Genomic DNA, 16572 nt, shown 5'->3' with positions numbered 1-16572 from the left:
TCCTGTGACGTGAATTATCCTCTTTCTCTGCAACCAATAAGGCAATTTGATGTTGCAAATTCTCAATCTTCTTCGATTTAGGGCTGATCCTGTGAGAAGACGAGGGGCGAGGGGAAGCCCTCCTCCTCCTCACATGGACCGCCACAGGTATATCCTTAGCGCAACCAGGGCGCTCAAAAGCATTGTCGTCAAAAGACATCCTCAACGGCGACGATCGCAACACAGAAGAAGAGAAAGGACGTGAAGCGTCCTTCTCCCTAAGACCAAAGGTGCCGACCGCCTGTGCAACATCTTGCACCTTTGCTCTCTTTTGCGGTGGAGCGTCCTCGAATAGTTCTGGAGACGACCGCAAAACAGAAGGGGCTAACGGATGTGCAGCGTCCTCCTCTGAGGAATCAAAGGTGGGGGCCGCCTGTGCAGCATCTAGCGTCTTCGTCCTCTTCAAAGGGCGCGATCGCTTCCGAAAGCTCCAACCGCTGCGCGGGGAAGACGATTCTGATGACGAAAAACTCTCTTTCAAGATCCGTTTACGAACTTTGGAAGCCTGGGAAGCGGCCCCAGGTCTTGCCGAAGGAACGTCAGATCGGTTGTCCGACCCCCCTTCCGCAACACTCGGAGCATTATCACTACACACCACTGCACTATTAACACCTTCTAATGCTTGCACTTTTGATTCCAGGCTTCGCAAAGATTCAAGAATCATCGATAGGGTATTACCCTCCACAGACACTAATGTAGGGCCCGAAGGCATCACAGGTTTAGGAGGGATAAATTCCACTGGATGTGTAACTGGCGTTACACTCCTCCTTACCCTATCTCTTTCTATTTTACACATATGATTCATACGCCTTCCACATGTTTCCGACAATTCGCGCACACTGTATGAGGGTCTACCGAAGATTTCGGTAGCCTCACCTTGCATTCTTCCACACAACATACTCTGGCGCTAGTCGAACTAGATCCAGACATCTCAAGTTTTAGGAAAAACAAGCCAAATTCAAAAACCAATCCACAATTAGCGTATGCCTAACCACCGATCCAAATCAAAAACCAAAAAATCAATCGGGATACTCAATCCAATGACGGAGGTGCAGAAAACACTTGTTGGCTGACCCGGCGACAGAAAATATCTGACAGAAAATGGGAATGATTCCTGACACCCGCCTACCAGCGGCGGGAATGGGTACTACCACCTGGCCGACCACTGCGTGTGCCGGGAGTTTTGAAAATCTGTCGGACTTCGGAGAATACAGCTATATATATATCTGGCAGGTAAGGTTCATGAACAAAACAGTATTTCAACACCAATGACAAACATTAGATAAGAAATAAATTATATAAATCCAAAAACATATTTCAACACCAGTGACAAACACAAATACATCACAACTAACAAAAACTTACCTAATCCCCGTGCTGCTACAGCTGTTGCAACAAGGACATCAAATTTACCATTTCTAAAGGTTTTAAGAGCCTCTTCCCTTTGCTGTTGGTGGCGATCACCGTGAATAGTTGTTGCTGATATTTGGTTATTACATAAAAAAGCGCCAATGAAATCTGCCATTTTCTTGGTTTCCACAAACACCAGTATTTTCATACCATCTATATAAAGAAAAAATACAACACTATATAGGAACACATTAGTTATAAATATTACATACCAATTAAAAATTAAGACAGGATAAATAAACTTCTGATATAATTTCAAGTACTGAAATATTTTTTACAACATTTAATCCACATGAGCCACTGAAACAAAAGCATATATGAAAATGAACAAGCCATGAATCATTTCCTGTTTCTTAACAGCCTACTCTACTGAAAGTCTACTTCAGTGTTAATTGGCATGAACTGAAGGATGATTATTATTAATAAAATAATATAACTGAGTTGAATAATAGCTCTCATAGGGCTGGGTCGAAAGATTACAACAAAATGGAGTACAAGGTCTAGATGTTTATTATTATTTCTAGATGTTTACTATTATTATTATTATTAAAATAGTTTAACCAGACACTGAGCTGACTCTATGCTCTAATAAGACTAACCCAAAGCATAAGAATGAGATAGTACCAGGTCTAGGCCAGAGGCCAAGCACTGGGACCAAGATAGGTCATTCAGCATGGTGATGAATAAATGAAAATGAAATTAAAAATGGCACGAGGGCATAAGCTCTCACACTGCAACATGACACACTTTAAATACATTTTCCCATATTTCCATACATACTAAAAAAATTATTAAAATTCAGAATAGTTAAAATTTTTAAAATTGAATTTCTTTTTTAAATTCATTAAATGCCCTAAGGGCTATTGTATTTTCATTATTTACTTACTTTTATATTTTAGCAATTAAATTTCAGTTTATGAATATTAAAACTTGAATAATTGAAAATGTAGAAGATTGACAAAATCTCTTCATTGATTTATTTCCAAAAGTTGATAATTGCTGTTGGTTATACATACTTTGGACATTCACACAATACAAGTTTGACTGTTATCACTTTGCAGTTTGGGTATTACGGAGAAGGACCATGTTGATTGTTCATTATGTATCCACGTCAAACGAGTATGTCCGATTTGAACACTTGTCAGAATTACTTGTGTATGACATTAAGGGTAAAAAGCCAGGCACTGGGCCAAGAAGGCCATTACACCATAATGAAAAGTAAATAAATTATATAATGGTAAATGAATTAGTAAAAGAAATTATCAATAAATGAAATAAAAGCAATGTGACCAATGAATAAAATAGGATATGAACTTTAATAAATGACAAATATATATAATTGTAACAAATCTAATGTCATTAAAAATCTGAGATATAGTATATACTTACCAAAAATTAAATTTTATTAAAAATTTGTATATGTACGCTATAAAAAAAATAAAAGGAGAAACCTATTTCATCTCCCAAAATATCTTTATCTCTGGTTAAAATATCCGAGGCAAACTCTCAGAATGTGCTCCACTGTTAGTATTTTGTCATAGCACAGTAAACACCCTCAAGAGGGCTGCTTCCACCTAAAACTGAGGGTTTAAATGAGCGTGCCCAATCCTTATTATTGGCAAAAAGAGAAGTCCACTTTTCTTGCCATTTACTTTAATCAAGATGTAATAGGACCTTTTAGGTTTGTATAATGAACTTTACTGAAAGTGGTTTCTGATAAAATACTAGCAACTTTCACTTCCCATCTGTCATCTCACTTCCTTGAATCCCCATGTAAGAAGGAACCCTACAAAATGATACTTAACATTTATGGAGACAATATATACAAAAAAGCCACTCCTAAACATTTTGCTTTAATGGATGAAAGCTATTGTGTACAGCATCCAGTTCCTTTAGCTTGATTTTGTAAGCTGAGAAAAAAAAAACCTGACAGCCATAGTCTAGCTTGGATCGACACAGTGTCATATAGCCTCAGAAAATTTCTTATCAGCCCCCAAACTAAATCCAGATATAACCTTTAATGATTCAAAGATTAACATTAATATTTAGGGCTCTAATTTTGCTGGCCCATGTTAATTTATGGTCAATAGTCATCCCCAGAAATTTTACTTCAAATGCCGGTACCTAGAAAAATCTTACTGGACTGTCTTGGAAGAGAATTTGAAACAATTCTCATCAGACCACTTATAAACACAGCATTAACAGACCTTTGCAAATGTTTACATACTGACAAGGTGCAGTACATTGCAAGGTCAACAAAAAATGAACATTAAACAGTAGGCAAGATCTTTTCAACCATACTATTTATTGCCAGTGAAAAGTGTTACACTTACAACACTTCCTTGGGGAACTCCTTCCTCCTAAACAAAAGGTTGGGAGAGTGAGTTGTAGTAGGTATGTTTTCGTAGAAAGTTTAATGGATTTGTAAATGGGTTTGCTGGAAAAAATATATAATAAAAATATATATTTTTGTTTAATGTTTTTTTTTTTAAGTTTGTTTTTCTTTTTCATTATAGGTTTGGAAAACTTTGGCATTGATTATTAAGAAGACAGTTTTACACTCCTCCCTTGTCTGCATGGTTCTTGCCCTTCCATGGATTTAGCATAAACAATTTGAAAATGACGATGGTGTAAACCAGTGACTAGTGCGCAAGTGTAGTAAGGATAATTGTTGTATCAATTTTTAGAGGCGTGATAAATGCTGGATATTATTTTCAATTTTGAGAAGGGTTAACATATGTTGTAAATGACGTGATTTACATTAATATGAACTGAAGTTCCTGGTATCAAAGTGCAATATATGTTTTAATGTTTGTTTGTTGTGATACACAAGTTTTTTTTTCTTTTTTACACAAGACCCTAATGTAGTATGTAAAGGGCAAAATATACATATGTTTTAATTTGTTTTTGTGTCATAAGAACATTGATCAAATTAGGAAGGCTGCACATTAATTGGGACATTTTTCACAACAGATATGTAGTACAAGTAAAGGGTGTTATTTGGTATTTTGGATTGGAAGACGTAAGTTCTTTTGAGGAACAAAGCTCATTGCTGGTGTAAAAATTGATTTTGTAGACTAAGTAGCTAAAAAAAAAATTGATGTGTTCTTGAGCAATTGTGTGTGGTGTGACAGTGGTATACTTTCCTTGGAAACTCCTTATTTTCAAAGAAATTAAGTTTTTCATTGTATTTCATGTTATACTTAATTAGCTATGATTTTTTGTTAGCTGATTTTGCTAACCTTGTTGTGTACTGTCGGCCAAAAAACTGGTGGCAGAGTTTCATAATTTTTCGTTCACCTGCCTGACGCACGATTCGTGCCTTATTTATCGATTTTATTCAAAGATGGAAGAAATCATATGTAATGACGTTAAAAACAGTCACCGATATCTTTAGAACATTATGTTATGTTATTGTCTAAAACTATTTTCCATTTAGCAAAATTGAGTGAACGAAACGAAGTGATAAAAAACGTCATATCACAACCATAGATATACATTACCAAATAGATAGGAGACACCTATCACTAGTAGTATCGCATAAACATAGTCATTAAATTATCATTTCAATATTAAGCTGAAGGTAGTTGAACTATTCCATTTGTTAAATTTTACAGAAAACAAAAAAACATATCCTACCAGTGTGAACCAGGCAACCTCACTCTATTGCTTTAGATGTTATGTGCACGGGAATCTAATGTCAATGTGTCATTTTATCGGTCTAAGAAACATCCCTCTATGAGCGAGAGACAATTATTGCACTACATTCGGTGCAAGTTCCTGTTGGAGAGATATCAAGAAAGCTTAATAAACCGGAGAGAATCATACATAGATGAATCGAATTGTTTAAGGAACGGCAAAATTTAGAACATGGGCCTAGAGGTGGAACACCTCAAAGCACCAAATGAGAGCAAGTCAATACAGTAGTGTAAATGTTGCTGGGCAACATTCATTTGTGATATTTTGAATTCTAGTGACTCGTCACGACATTGCTGAGCCAGGAATCATGACTAGCTTTACGCTTATGACTGGTATCTGATGAATACTTTAGATGGAGAGGAAGAGATTTTTAAATCTACACTTGAAATCTTTGATAGGTGTCTAATGAATAAGTCTAATGAATAAGCAAAATAATCTTTGATGGATGAGAGATTCAGTTAGGCTTACTCTTTTTTTTGTTTTGTTTTTTATCGGGGCCAGTGAATACCACGGATAGGGAGGGAAACAGTTTCAAAGATGCATGCATTTTTTTTCTTCAAAACCTAAAGAATAAATTTTATTGGGAGATACTTTATTAACTTCGGCCTAATCCCTCCATCACTCCTATACGCCACCTCCGCTCTCTTCTACATCTCAGGCGACTCGATCCGACTTCTCATACAAACTCCATTGCATGAAAGCATCAGTAATGATAACGGTTATTCTAAAAACTCCCCTCCCACGACACGGAACGCCTTAAAATGCATGTTTATAAAATATTTTCTGTTCAAAGTTCAAAGAAACTTTATCTTTTATTCCCCAAAATATGTGCATACACACTTGTTACACCCTGTAGCCATCAAAGAGCAACCCTTGATTAAAGCAAAAAATCTGAAATAGATTTAAACGAGAACGTCACCTTTCATATTTCTTATCCTTTCAGCTACTTATAATATGCTTATGGTAGTAGGTCTAGATATACATGTGAAACTAATTTGAATTAATTTCTATTTAGAAGAAATGAATAGCTACAGAAAGATCAACCTAAGAAAGCTTTAATGAAAGTAAGCCTTTCTTAATGTATTCGTCAGTTTTGACTCCCACAGCTTTCCAATGTGTCCAAATGAAACAGGATGATATGCAGGGAATTCGATTAAAAATAAGACTGAATTATATTAGTTTGATTTTTTTATGATTGCCTTTTGACTTTGAATAGCTAGGTCTGAGTTAATTATGTTAAGCAATTATGAAAAGGATAAGGTGAACAGGGCTAATAAAACAAGAATAATGGGAATAACCAAACAGCAGATATTATAATATAATATATATATATATATATATATATATATATATAGTATATATATATATCTATATATATATATATATATATGTATATATACACTGTATATATTCACGGTAGTACCTCAAGATACGAAATTAATCTGTTCCGAGGCGCCCTTCGTATCATGAGGTTTTAGTATCTTGGACCACATTTTACATGTAAATGGCTAATACGTTCCAAACCCTCCAAAAACACCCAAACACCCCAGTAAATTATATTTCCAGGCCTAAAAAACATGTTCTAGGGTTACGACGCCGATCCGACGGAAGAAATATGACTCCAAAAAGGCAAAATACTGTACATACTTGAGTAATATTCAACTGCATGTAATGTTCAACCCATTTTTACTGCATATATTAGGACTTTAGCATATGTCCCTTAGCAATAAGCCTAACATGTTAGCGGTTGCTACTGTAGCCTAGTCTATGATTCCGACATCTAAACCTAAGAGCTAAAAGCTTAGAATATGCCAATAAAATGTGTAAATAATCAGTATGTACTCATTTCAAATAATTATTAATTAATCATTAACTATAATACACAAACAAAACAAAAAAAAACCTTCCAATCGATTGTTTACATTCAGCTCTTACCCGTCTTACGAGTACCGAACGAACGCCAAGCAATCATTTTTCCTAGCACACAGTAAGCCATAAATTTTTATTAGTATATCTCTTCAACTAATGAAACTACCAAACAGTATAATAACCATTCATTTCTATTCTTTATTCTATCTTTACCTAATGGAGAGACAGAGTTACTGACGCTATGTAAACATACGTATACGTAACGTAATATTAAAACAGAAGAAGAATTCTAAAAAATAAGTATTTGTTGGCAGTCTGATTTATTTTATATTTTATGATATCTAATTTACAATTTTTTTCATTAAATGTATTGCATGTACTCATTTCAAATAATTATTAAGTAACCATCAACTATAAAAAAGCTTCCAAACTTCTGTTTACATCCAGCACTTACGAGTATCGAACAATCGCCAATCATTTACACAGTAAGCCATAAATTTTCATTATCTCTCTTCAACTACTGAAACTACCAAACAGTATAATAACCATTCATTTCTATTCTTTATTCTATCTTTACCTAATTTTTTTTTTTTTTTATTTTTTTTTTTTAAATGTATTGCATGAAAAAGTTTTTCAATTTACAGCATCCTTTTACCAATAGAATACTTGAAGCACAAGGGGTAGACGCTGACCAATAGGAGAGCAGGACCTTATGGGGTGACAAGCATCAGGAACCAATGGAAGAGCGGGAGGATGGTGGCGAGTTTACTCAGTTGGCGGCGCATGAGTTTTAAAATGGTTCTCGGTGGTCCGGGCGAATCTCGGGACTTTACAGCTACAACCTTTCGTATCTTGAAAACTTTTCATATGTAGAGCTGTAAAATTTTTTGTGTTTGCTTTCATATCTCGAGTTTTTCGTAAGTTGAGCCTTTCATATGTTGAGGTACCACTGTACGTATGTGATATATATATATATATATATATATATATATATATATATATATATATATATATATATATATGTATATGTATTGTTGATTTAAATATTCATTTATATTACGTATCCAAGAGAGTATACTGCTGAAAATAGACCTAGGCTAATCATGTGTGAAAATCTGAAGTCCAATTTAAGCCCACTAAATGTGTAGTGCAAATTATTTTATTGATAAAAGGACAAAATTAGTTTAATTTAAGTTTTCAAAGAATGTTAACGCCTTGATGTATTGTTTATCGGCTGTAGGAGACGAAATGACAACAACCAAGTGCAGTACGATACGTTGAGTCAAGACTCGAGCGGCAGCAAAGCCAACTTCAAAATGCTTCAGTATGCTGTCACGAAGCTAGAGTTGAGAATAAAATTAGAAATCGTGGACCCATCGGTATATATTTTCCTTACTTTGTAAAATAATTATCTTTAATACATTGAATAAGTCTACTCTATTCTAATGTGATTTATTTCAAGTATAGCACCTTTGAAAGGAAGTGTTATTTATTGTTAAGTAAATAATCTGGCACTTGCATATGGCAATATTTCCATAACGAACAATGAATTAATAAACTACACCAATTCTTCGTTGGCCGGCTGTACAGAGACCAAAACTCCATCGTTTGGTAAAAGTAGTAAGTTTAGAATAAATAAATGTTTAGGAAAACTTGTCTGAATTACCTTTTGTATTTTCACTTGAAATCATCTGGCCGTTATATCTTACCATTGCTCATTGATATATACTATATCTAGCTACAACAGCGCTTCCCACACTAACCTTAAAAATTCTTTCCATTAACACTTACAAGCCAAGCAAAGAAAAAGCAGCAGCAGCACCCCAGATTGGGGAAACTTTGAGGTCAAATTAATTCAACACTTAATGGACAGATACCCTCATATAAATAGCAATACCAGGTTTTGGGTGGTAGATGGATTCACTCATGGTGAGGGTCAATACTGAGCACCATGAATTAGAAGGAATTAGGCAGGAAAGAGGTTCCAATATTTTTATAGCCAATAAATTCACTTATGGCAACTTTCAGACTAGCCAACATCAAGGAAGCAGGCATCTTGTGAGTTAGTTGTGATCTCGACTTCAAGGGAGCAAATAGTACTGCCATTCTGTCTCACATACGTCTTTTCATGAATTTGCTCATAAATGTACCTATGGGTTGCTGTTGGCATTAGGTTCTTATCTTTTATGATAGTATATCAGTTATAATTGTAATTTTGCAAAGTGTGTTCAAAGAAAGATACGAAATGTATAATCCCAAACAGTTCTGCATCTTCGATCTCAGTAAATTTATGTAAATATTTTACAAATACACTTAGAATTTTATACTAATTTTAGTTATGTATATTTATGTTGTATGAGCTGTAATTATAATTTTACAGAAAATTATTAGAGAAAACATGTATAACTTGGTAAAACATGATTGTCTTGTAAAAGTGTCTAAGAAGCGGTTGTAAATAGTCCATTTTCAACTTCTCGTAGAGGACAGGGGAAAACTATTTTAGCATTTTTTCTTACACCGTATGCATTTGCTTGCATACTTTCATCTTTCCATTGATGTGTTCTTTCTTAAATCGGCTGACCTCAATGTTTCCCTGGCCTGGGGTGCTGCACATTGATTTTTTAGCCCGGCTCTTGAGGGTTAAGGGAAGGGAAAAACAAAAAAACAAACAAACAATGGAAAGAGGAAGATATGCAAAGGCACAAGGCATAAGATAAAAAGTCCAACAAAATTTTTCCTACCTTCCATGAGAAATTGAAATAGACATTTAAAACCTCTTGTCCGGTCTCTTTAACGAGACAATCATAAATTCTGTCAAGTTATCCATGTTTTTTCTATTTATTTTGTAAAATTATAATTACAGCTCACAAAATATATCAAGGCAAGTAAGAACAAAAAACAGTAAAAAATTTCAAGTACAGGTGCCTCAGGATACGAAATTAATCCATTCCAAAGCAGCCTTCGTAACCTGATTTTTTCGTATCTTGAACCACATTTTACAGGTAAATTGCCCAATTCGTTCCAAGCCCTACAAAAACAACCCAGTAAATTTTATAATAAAGCTAAACTGACCAATAAACAATGAAATACAACAATTTGGACCATTCAATACCTAACTTAACCTATATATACTACTATATATACCTATAAATAAAGTGTATTAGTGTACACGGTACAAGAAATATCGTACGTACTTACATATGTAGTAAAATGTGGAACCTTACCTTTCGAGTGAGGCGATCTCCGAAAGTGGCGACAGAAGAGGAGGACAATTGGCAGAAAACATTAACACTTAACTTTACGAAATACATTAAAAAAACGGCAGAAAACATCAATACTAAACTTTACGAAACACATTACCAAATGGCAGAAAACATTAACACTTAACTTTACAAAAAACTTCAAAAAAATTTTTTTGTCTTGATTTGAATTTTTTTTTTTTTTTTTTTTACTTTTTTATACTATACGTTTTTACCAAAATTTCAATTTCTTCACCACTTTCAATTTTGTTTTTTCACATCTATTGGATCTTCCTGTTTGCTTACTCTTACTAAAGGCCTCTTTAAAAAATAACTTTCCAAGGAAGATTGCTTCTGCCTACTTTTCACAATGTTCCTGAAATGACTCGGGCAAATGTCATCGAACTGCGCAAGCGTACGACCTGTGTAAGCCTTTTCTACAAATGATTGCACTTTATGTCATAGGGTCCTTCTCCTCCTCCTCGCCACTGCCAGAGAACTCTTCTTCAACGACATTATGTTGCATGGCCTCCAACTCCTTCAGGTCATCCGTCGTAAGCTCCTCTTGGTGCTCAGAAGGTCATTGTACCAGCCCATGGATGCACAAAGCAACGATCTCGTCAAGATCTGGTTGCGAAACAGTTTCAGGATCATCAACAGTTTCTGAATCTGCATCAGCTTCGCCCCCGTTGAATCCCTTGCAGTCTCGGGCGGATACGGCATCAGGCCAGAGTTTCCTCCATGAAGAATTCAAGGTTCACCTCAAAACCTCCTGCCAAGCTTGATCGACAAGTCAGATGCATATCACAACATCGAAACGCTCCTTCCAAAATTCACGCAAGGTGAGGTTTGTGGTATTGGTGATGTCGAAACATCTCTTGAAAAGATTTCGTATACAGCATCTTGAAGTTCGATATCACTTGCTGGTCCATGGGCTAGAGGAGAGGGGTGGTGTTACGCAGAAGATAAAGAACCTTGATGAAAGAATACTCCGCTAGAATACCTTCCTCAAGGCCAGGAGGGTGAGCAAGGGCATCATCCAACAACAGCAGACATTTCAAAGGGAGGCGCTTCTCTTTCAAGAATTTCTTCACTGTTGGGCCGAAACACAGATTTACCTACTCAGTGAACAAGTCTCGTTATCCAGGCTTTCGCATTAGCCCTCCACATCACTGGAAGCTTCTCCTTTGAGCACTTTGTGGGCCTTGAAGGCTTGAGGAGTCTCCCAATGATAGACATATTTGGGCTTGACTTTACAATCCCCACTGGCGTTGGAAAAAAAAAAAAAAAAAAACACCACGTACCTTACTCGGAATGACTAAATAAGAATTGTTGGAGAATTCTGGCAAGTCTATTCTTCTTTTGTATTCCTCGGCGTTGGGCACTGGCTTTTCTGTTTGAGTCGCGATATCTCAAGTATTTATTTCCATCTGAACCGCGACCTCCTGTGCAGTTTGCGATTCACATTAATCTGGACACAGTTTCGTCGGCGTTGACTCCACTTGAGATAATGGATATGCCCATTTAACCCTTTAACGCCAAAGGGGTATAATAAAAATCATCTCTCGTATGCCAGGGGATCTCGGAGTGAGCGCCGAAGCGGAAAAAATATTTTTTTCAAAAAATCACAGCGCGCTTAGTTTTCAAGATTAAGAGTTCAATTTTGGCTCCATTTTTGTCATTGCCTGAAGTTTAGTATGCAACTATCAGAAATGAAAAAAAATATAATTATCATATATAAATAATGTGATATATGATAGCACGAAAACAAAATTTCATCTACAATTTTATTCAAATCGCGCTGTGAGCAAAACAGGTTAAAGCTAACGAGTTAATTTTTTTGTTGTATTGTACACTAAATTGAGATCATTTTGGTATATAACACATTGTAAAACGATCAAAGCAACACAGAAAATATTATAACAAAATGATGCATGAATCCGTAACATGTGGATGTAATTCCCCCCCCCCCACCCCCCCCCCACCCCCCCCCCCCAAAAATTCGCCATAAATTGAAATATTGTTCTAGAGACTTTGAATTTGTTTCAAAATTAAGATGATTGAATATTACTATACTGTAAGAGTTTTAGCTTACAATTGCAGTTTTCAACCATTTCAGACGAGTTAAAGTTGACCGAATGTCGACTTTTTTTATATTTTGTTTTATATGCAAATATTTCAAAAATGAGAGAAGCTACAACCTTCAATTATTTTTTGTGTATTCTACATGAAATTGCGCACATTTTCATATATAAATCTCTATGAAACGCCTAATATGAAATGGAGCAAATATTACGAAAATGCGACGTACGCATTTCGGAGATTTGCGGCGGAGAATCCGCAAGCGGAGGGAAGGACAGTTTTTAATTAAAAAATCACCACAAATCTAAATATTGTGCTAGAGACTTTGAATTTGTTTCAAAATGAATATAAATGACTGAATATTACTAGACTTAGAGTTTTAGCTTACAATTGTGTTTTTCGACAATTTCGTGTTTTTTTTTCTATTTACCATGATTTTTGTGCAAATATTTCAAAAATGAGAAAAGCTACAACCTTCAATTATTTTTCTTTGTATTCTACATGAAATGCGCACATTTTCATATATAAAACTTTATATAACGGCTAATTTAAAATGGTGCAAACATTACGACAAACAAAAAAATTTATGATTTTTTTCCGGAAGAGTTACCGTGAGATGTAAGGAAAAAAATTTTTTTTTTCTCAAATTCACCATAAATCAAAATATTGTGCTAGAGACTTCCAATTTGTTGCAAAATAAAGGTAAATGATTGAATATTACTAGAATGTAAGTGTTTTAGCTTAAAATTCTGTTTTTCGACCTTTTCGGTCGAGTCAAAGTTGACCGGTGGTTGAAATGTTGGCACTATGAGTTGTTTTTAGTTGTATTCTACATGAAATTGCGCATATTTTCATATATAAAACTCCATGTAATGGCTAATATAAAATGGTGCAAAAATTATGTCAAAGTGACGAAATAATTTCTGAGATGTGTCGCTGATGTTTTCTAGTGTGAGAAGAAAGAAATTCGCGCTTGCGCGCCTGGGTAACGATTGTAAACAAAACAACGCCTTGATCCGTGAGCTCCCAGCATCCCCCAAGGCGCGTGATTCAAAAGTTTTTGCCTGGTAGGCATATAAGTATTTATCCACAAATTTAAAAAAAAACTTTTATATCGACGTACCATATGTCCAATCGGCACCAAACAGACAATTTATGTAGACGATAATACGTCCAATCGGCGTTTAAGGGTTAATAAGCTCCAGAAAAGCTTTGAATGGACATGCTGCATTATCAACATACCTTTTCGTTATGCAATACATAGTAAAGTACGAGTTGTACAGGTTTTTAACGGTACCACTTTAATGTAAAACATTCAGTTTAAGTACTCGCCATGTTGACTCGATAGTGTTCGTGTGGATGCTTCTATCGTTTGGGTCAACGAAATGTAATGTATGGTTAATATTGTAATGCTCTTTAAAAAATGCTGGCTCAATGTGTGTGATATGCTTTCCAGCAATCTGAAATCACTATGGAATCTTGGGTGGATATTTTCAATTAAAATTGGAAGTAAAGTTTCCGCAGATCTGTCTTTAACAACTTGAAAAAAAAGTTTCCTTAGTCTCACGATCAATGCTGCCGAGCACCCAACAACCCTCAACACGTCTACCCCTGTGAAATTTTCGTTTGCCGAATTTAGATTTGTCTATTTTAACAACGTGTCCTGGTCCGCCGATTTTACGATTGTCACTCACGAGAATCTTGATGCAGACTTCTTGGCAAAATTTGTACCAGTCCACCATTGTATGTGGTGAACCTATTTTCAATGTCTTTTGCATATATTTTTGTGGAAGTTCATGAACCCACCCATGAATTAGGTGCAATAAAGTACTGAAATCAAGATGTGACCCTGAGAAGAATGAACCATGCCTAATTGAGATAAGTTTTCTACATTTCTTTAAACTACATCTCCAAACTTAACGGTCTTCATCTTTCACAAGATTAACTGTTCCTTGATTACACTGTTTACACACACCACTGAAATTGCCTAAAAGGCCACTTTTCAAGAGAAACACAAGCAATTCACTCTCATCACTATACAATTTCCCTAAATCAAGGTGCGTGACCGGATTTGAAGCGGCAAATTCAACGAGATGGGAAAACGACATGCTGACAGTTTGAATTCTGTGCTAGAATGAGGATAAGGTTGCACGTGGTTGGGTAGTATCAGGTCAGGTCAGGTCCAGCGGTGCCCAATCGGTTCCAGTCGGGATGGGTCGGATCGAGGTCAAACTACTTACCTGTGAGGAGCAATCAAGTTTTGTTATGGTTGTTACACGGCCGGGCCCCCCAAAAGTGCAAACTACCCCTCAAATTTTACAGGTAATTTGATGATGTGACTGGTAATTATATTCGTAACTGTAATTGACATGATACAGGATACAAAATAAATAAAGTTTCAAAGTGGCCTTCGTAACCTGATTTTTCCGTATTTCGAACAACGTTTTATATGTAAATTGCCTAATTCGTTTCAAGCCCTACAAAAACACCACAGTAAATTTTATATTAAAGCTAAATTGACCAATAAACAATGAAATACAACAATCTGAACCATAAAATACCTAACCTAACAGTGACTGACCTGTAAATAAAGTGTATTAGTGTACATGGTACAAGAAATACTGTACGTACATATGTAGAAAAATGTGGAACCTTACCTTTCGAGTGAGGTGATCTCCGAAAGTGGCGACAGAGGAAGAGGACAAATGGCAGAAAACATGAATACTTAACATTACAAAACACATTAAAAACAGCAGAAAACATTAACACTAAACTTTACGAAACACATTAACAAATGGCAGAAAACAATAACACTTAACCCTCTTACGCCAAAGGGGTATAATAAAAATCGTCTCCCGTATGAAGATGGGGTCTCGGAGCGAGCGCCGAAGCAGAAAAAATATTTTTTTCAAAAAATCACAGCGCGCTTAGTTTTCAAGATTAAGAATTCATTTTTGGCTCCTTTTTTTGTCATTGCCTGAAGTTTAGTATGCAACCATCAGAAGTGAAAAAAAAATTCCTTATCATATATAAATAATGCAATATATGATGGCGCAAAAACAGAATTTCATAAATAATTGTATTCAAATTGCGCTGTGAGCAAAACAGGTTAAAGCTAACGAGTTAATTTATTTTTTGTTGTTCACTAAATTGCGATCATTTTGGTATATAACACATTGTGAAACGATCAAAGCAACACAGAAAATATTACCACAAAATGATGCATGAATTTGTAACGAGCGGACTAAAAACTTTTTTTTTCAAAAATTCACCATAAATATATTGTTCTAGAGACTTTAAATTTGTTTCAAAATGAAGATAAATGATTGAATATTTCTATACTGTAAGAGCTTTAGCTTACAATTGCATTTTTTTACCATTTCGGACGAGTTAAAGTTGACCAAATGTCGAATTTTTTTTATATATATATTTTTTAATGCAAATATTTCAAAAAATGAGAAAAACTACAACCTTCAATTATTTTTGGTTGTATCCTACATGAAATTGCGCACATTTTCATATATAAATCTCTATGAAACCCCTCATATGAAATGGAGCAAATATAAGGAGAATGCGACGTACGCATTTTGGAGATTTGCAACAGAGAATCCACGCGCGGAGGGAAGTTTTTTTTTTTTTTTTTGTTTTTTTTTTTTTTTTTTAAATTAACCATAAATCTAAATATTGTGCTAGAGACTTCAAATTTATTTCAAAACGAAGATAAATGAATGAATATTACTAGACTGTAAGAGTTTTAGCTTAAAATTGCGTTTTTTGACCATTTCGGTAGTCATAGTTGACCAAACGTGGTTTTTTTTCTATTTATCGTGATTTATATGCAAATATTTCGAAAATGAGAAGCTACAACCGTCAATTATTTTTTGTTGTATTCTACATGAAATTGCGCACATTTTCATATATAAAACTTTATGTAACGGCTAATTTAAAATGGTGCAAACATTACGACAATCGCACAAAAAAATTTCTGATTTTTTTTTCACGGGGGGGGGGGGGGGGGAAACGTTACGGTGTGGGATGTAAGGAATTTTTTTTTTTTTTTTTTTTTTTCATAAATTCACTATAAATCGAAATATTGTGCTAGAGACTTCCAATTTGTTGCAAAATGAAGGTAAATGATTGAATATTACTAGAATATAAGAGTTTAAGCTTACAATTGCGTTTTTTTAACATTTTGGTAGAGTCAAATTTGACCGAAGGTTGAAATTTTGGCACA

General features: G+C 35.0%; 1 protein-coding gene across 1 annotated transcript in view; it reads right to left on the bottom strand.

Annotated features, from left to right (window-relative positions):
- Window positions 1-911: 911 nt before the first annotated feature.
- Window positions 912-16572, bottom strand: part of LOC135222523 (probable ATP-dependent RNA helicase vasa-like) — a 199351-nt gene continuing 183690 nt past the window's right edge. The window contains exons 6-7 of the mRNA XM_064260609.1: window positions 1405-1602; window positions 912-955 (exon numbers count right to left, since the gene is read on the bottom strand). Coding sequence (XP_064116679.1) covers window positions 912-955; window positions 1405-1602 — 242 coding nt within the window. The remainder of the gene's footprint in view (window positions 956-1404; window positions 1603-16572) is intronic.

The sequence above is a fragment of the Macrobrachium nipponense genome, chromosome 3 (assembly GCF_015104395.2).
Source record: "Macrobrachium nipponense isolate FS-2020 chromosome 3, ASM1510439v2, whole genome shotgun sequence".
Taxonomy (NCBI): domain Eukaryota; kingdom Metazoa; phylum Arthropoda; class Malacostraca; order Decapoda; family Palaemonidae; genus Macrobrachium; species Macrobrachium nipponense.
This window is presented reverse-complemented; position numbering and strand designations above follow the sequence as displayed.